General features: G+C 49.5%; 1 protein-coding gene across 1 annotated transcript; it reads left to right on the plus strand.

Moving 5' to 3' along the window:
- The first annotated feature begins 1,308 nt into the window (after positions 1-1,308).
- LOC138820047 (PRAME family member 12-like) lies at positions 1,309-2,790 on the plus strand. The gene has a single exon (XM_070011690.1). It carries the CDS (start codon positions 1,309-1,311, stop codon positions 2,788-2,790), a length of 1,482 nt encoding a protein of 493 aa, XP_069867791.1.
- Positions 2,791-3,679: the final 889 nt, after the last annotated feature.

Here is a 3,679-nt window from a genome sequence, read left to right on the forward strand (position 1 = left end):
TGTACAGTGTCACCCCATCCTGCATTCCTTTCCAAATGACATCCCACTAAAGCCAAGAGAATTCTTTCTCTTTCTCCAATATTTGGGGATGAGAATTTTCCGTACTTAAAGCTGTGCTGGTTGAGATTTGGTCACATGTGTCTGAAGCATGCAGATGACAGTTCCTTCGCACTTCTATATGAAGAATTCACTTTGTGCTCACCTAGACACATGTCTCTTGCTTTTAATTTGATTCCGGAGACTGAGATCTGAGGATGTCAGTTAGAAACCAGCCAGGCAGGAATGCATGTGAGAATATTATCACCAAGAAACTTCTCACAAAAATTCTAGGATTCCTAGAATCCTGACTACTCAAGAAGTCTGAGATCTGAGGGTCACAGTTCACACACACACTGGGCCAGTAACAGGTGAGACATTTTTGGTTGTTTTTTTGGGGGGTCCGGTTGTGGGGCCTGAACTCTGGGCCTGGGCGCTGTACTAAGCTCTTCAGCTCAAGGCTAGCGCTCTACCGCTTGAGCCACAGCACCACTTCTGGCTTTTTTCTTTTTGCTTATGTGGTGCTGAGGAATCCAACCCAGGGCCTCATGCACACAAGGCAAATGTTCTACCAATAAGCCACCTTCCCAGCCCAGTGAGACGTTTTTGGATTCAGGATTTCTGTTATGGCTCAAGTGGTAGAGCACTGTCCTTGACTTAAAGTAACACATAAGCAGCCCCTAGGTCCTGGGTTTAAGTCCCAGTCCAGCACAAGATTTAAAAAAGGAAAAGGCAGCCAGGAAAGAAAGAAGGGAGGGAGGGAGAAAGGAAGGAATGAAAGTAGAAAGGAAAGCAGGGAGGGAGGGGGGAAGGGAAGAAGGAAGGAAAGGAAAAGAAAATTTCTTAGAGATATGTTGGTGGATGCTATAACATTGGGCTGGCTAATATTCTTGGAATCATTACAGCCTCAGGATAGTGAAATATCTGTGAATGTTTCTCAACGGATTAACATGTAAGTGTGGGAAATGCTTGTTTGACTGTGTTATAAATTTTAAATGGAAGCCTCACCAACCCGGTCACACCTATAATCCTATCAGTCTGCTTAGAACCAATGCTTCAATTAATCCAGCAGACTGGGTGTGAAGGGCCTGTCTCAGAAATCCCATCAGAGGCTGCTCTCTGATTGGTAGATATGTAAGGGCGAGTGTGGGTTTTAGTTATAAAGATGCCCAGAGACCAGAGGAGAGCAACAGAATCCTGGGGCCTGCAATCAGTGTCCAGCAGAGAGCCTGCACTGCTGGCTCAAATCTGGTGCACATCCCATCCATGAAGATGAGCCGCAGGACCCCACCCTCGCTCCAGCATCTGGCCATGCAGAGTCTGCTGAGCAACCAGGCTCTGGCCATCGCTGCCCTGGAGGATCTACCGGTGTTGCTGTTCCCTTCGCTGTTCGAGGAGGTCTATGCCAGGGCCCAAACAGAGATGCTGAAGGCCCTGGTGCAGGCCTGGCCCTTCTTCTGCCTCCCCCTGGGGGACCTGGCAGAGTCTCCAGACCTGGAAACCTTCAAGGCTGTCCTGGATGGGCTTGATCTGCTACTTGCCAAGAAGGAGCGCCCCAGGCGGTGGAAACTGCAAGTCCTCGACCTGCGGAATGATCACCCCAACATCTGGATACAGGGCTACCCTTCAATGGCCCGAATCTCTTATCCAGATGTCCTGACTAACAGGCCAACAGAGAGCAGTAGCTTGTTGATAACTGAAGAGCAGCCCTTGATTATACACAAGAACCTGACCATCAAAGATGGCTCCCAGAATGCTCTCCAAGCCTACCTGCTCCAGTGGGCCAGGGAGAAGCAAGAAAGAGTCCAACTGTGCTCGAGGAAGCTGCAGATTCATTCCAATTCCATCTACATAATCCAGAAGGCTCTCCTTGCAGTGCAGCTGGACTCCATCCAGGAGCTAAAGGTAAATAAATTCTGGCATCGAGAAACCATGAAAAAATTTGCTCCTTACCTGAGCCAGATGAAGAACCTTCGCATCCTCAAATTCTCCAGGATGAGTGCCAACTTCAACACTTCCAGACACAAGAATTTCTCATATTCCTGCAAATACGCTGTACATCTGGGACAGCTGCAGCATCTGCAGGAGCTGTATGTGCACAAAGTCTTCTTCCTTTATGGACAGCTGCCCACCATCCTCAGGAACTTCACCCTTTTGAAGACCTTGTCTCTGAGTTCGTGTCCACTGAAGGAGGCTGACTTGTGGTTCCTGTCCCAGTGTCCCTGCTCCAGGCAGCTCAAGCACCTGCGTCTGAGGAGTTTGCCCCTGGACAACTTCAGTCCTGAGCCCCTGAGAGCCCTACTGGAGCAGGCGGCCGGCACCCTGGAGACCCTGGCCCTGGAGGACTGTGCCATCACGGATCCCCAGCTCTTGGGCATGCTGCCTGCCCTGATCCAGTGCTCCCAGCTCCGAGTCTTCAGTTTCTATGGAAACCACATCTCCATGTCTGCCGTGCAGAGCCTTCTGAGCCACACGGCCAGGCTCCCTCATTTGAGACGAGGGCTCTACCCTGCCCCTCTGGAGCGCTACCCCCCTCAAGGCTGTAGGGTTGGGAACTTTGACTCTCAGAGATTTGCCCAGGTTCAGGCTAAGTTGGCACAGGCATTGAGAGACATGGGGACTACTCAGAAGTTCCAGATCTGTACCAATTTCTCTCATCGTCACAAAACATGCCAATTCTATACCCTGGGGCCTGAAGGCAACTGGGTGGTCACCATGGAGCGTCTTCCTGGCCTTTCTGCTCTGCCTCTGTAGTCAGGTGCGTCCCTCCTGGGCTCTCTTCTGAGCACTCAGAAATGAAAGTTGGAGTCTGGAATTGGGTCTTAGTGGTAGAGTGCTTGCCTAGTATGCATGAAGCCTTGAGTTCATTTCCTCAGTCCCACTCAGAAAAAGCAAGAAGTGATGCTGTTTTTCAAGTTGCAGAGTACTAGCCTTGAGCAAAAGTAGCTCATGGATAGTGCCCTTGTCCTCAGACCAACTCCCAAGACTGGCAAAATAAAAATAAAAAAGAAATGAAGGCTTTGGTGTAAAAGCACTCTCCAGGGGGGCATAGACCCCAATAAGTCAGTGTGGGTGGAAGAGAGAGACCTGTTTCTGAGCTTTTCTTTTCAATCGTAGCTATGTTACTCCCGGAGATGCTGAGCACTTTTGGTCTACATGGGTACACATCCTCAGGAATCTGGAGTGAATTCAGCCTGGAAGGAACTTGACCATGATCTTGTTTGGCTAAATGATTGTGAGGAAATCCTCCCAGGCCTGGGGCAGTCCCTGACTGTCCACAATTTACTGTATCAATGAATCAATAAAGTCATTTCCAAAAGAATAAAGAATAAGAAGGTTATCATTTCTCAGCACCAAAGTGTACAGGTTTCTGAGAGGAGACTGCCTCGTGGTTCAGGTAGAAAGAGTTCATTTGGGAGAGCCCCTCTGGCAGCTTGCAAGATATGTGGTTGTGCAGGAAGCCAACTTAGGGAGGGAAGGAGGGTTTGCTGCAAGTGACCTAGTGACATGGGGGGCCTCCCTATGTTCCCATTTACGTGGGTTTAAGGTGTTGGGCCAGGGGCTTCTCAGCAGATCCATGTGCTGTTCTTCGGGGAGAACAAACATTTGGGCATCTTCTTATGGTATCCCCTGGAGAAGAGAA

The sequence above is a fragment of the Dipodomys merriami genome, unplaced genomic scaffold (genome assembly GCF_024711535.1).
Source record: "Dipodomys merriami isolate MVZ:Mamm:240054 unplaced genomic scaffold, mDipMer1.0.p SCAF_84, whole genome shotgun sequence".
Lineage (NCBI taxonomy): Eukaryota > Metazoa > Chordata > Mammalia > Rodentia > Heteromyidae > Dipodomys > Dipodomys merriami.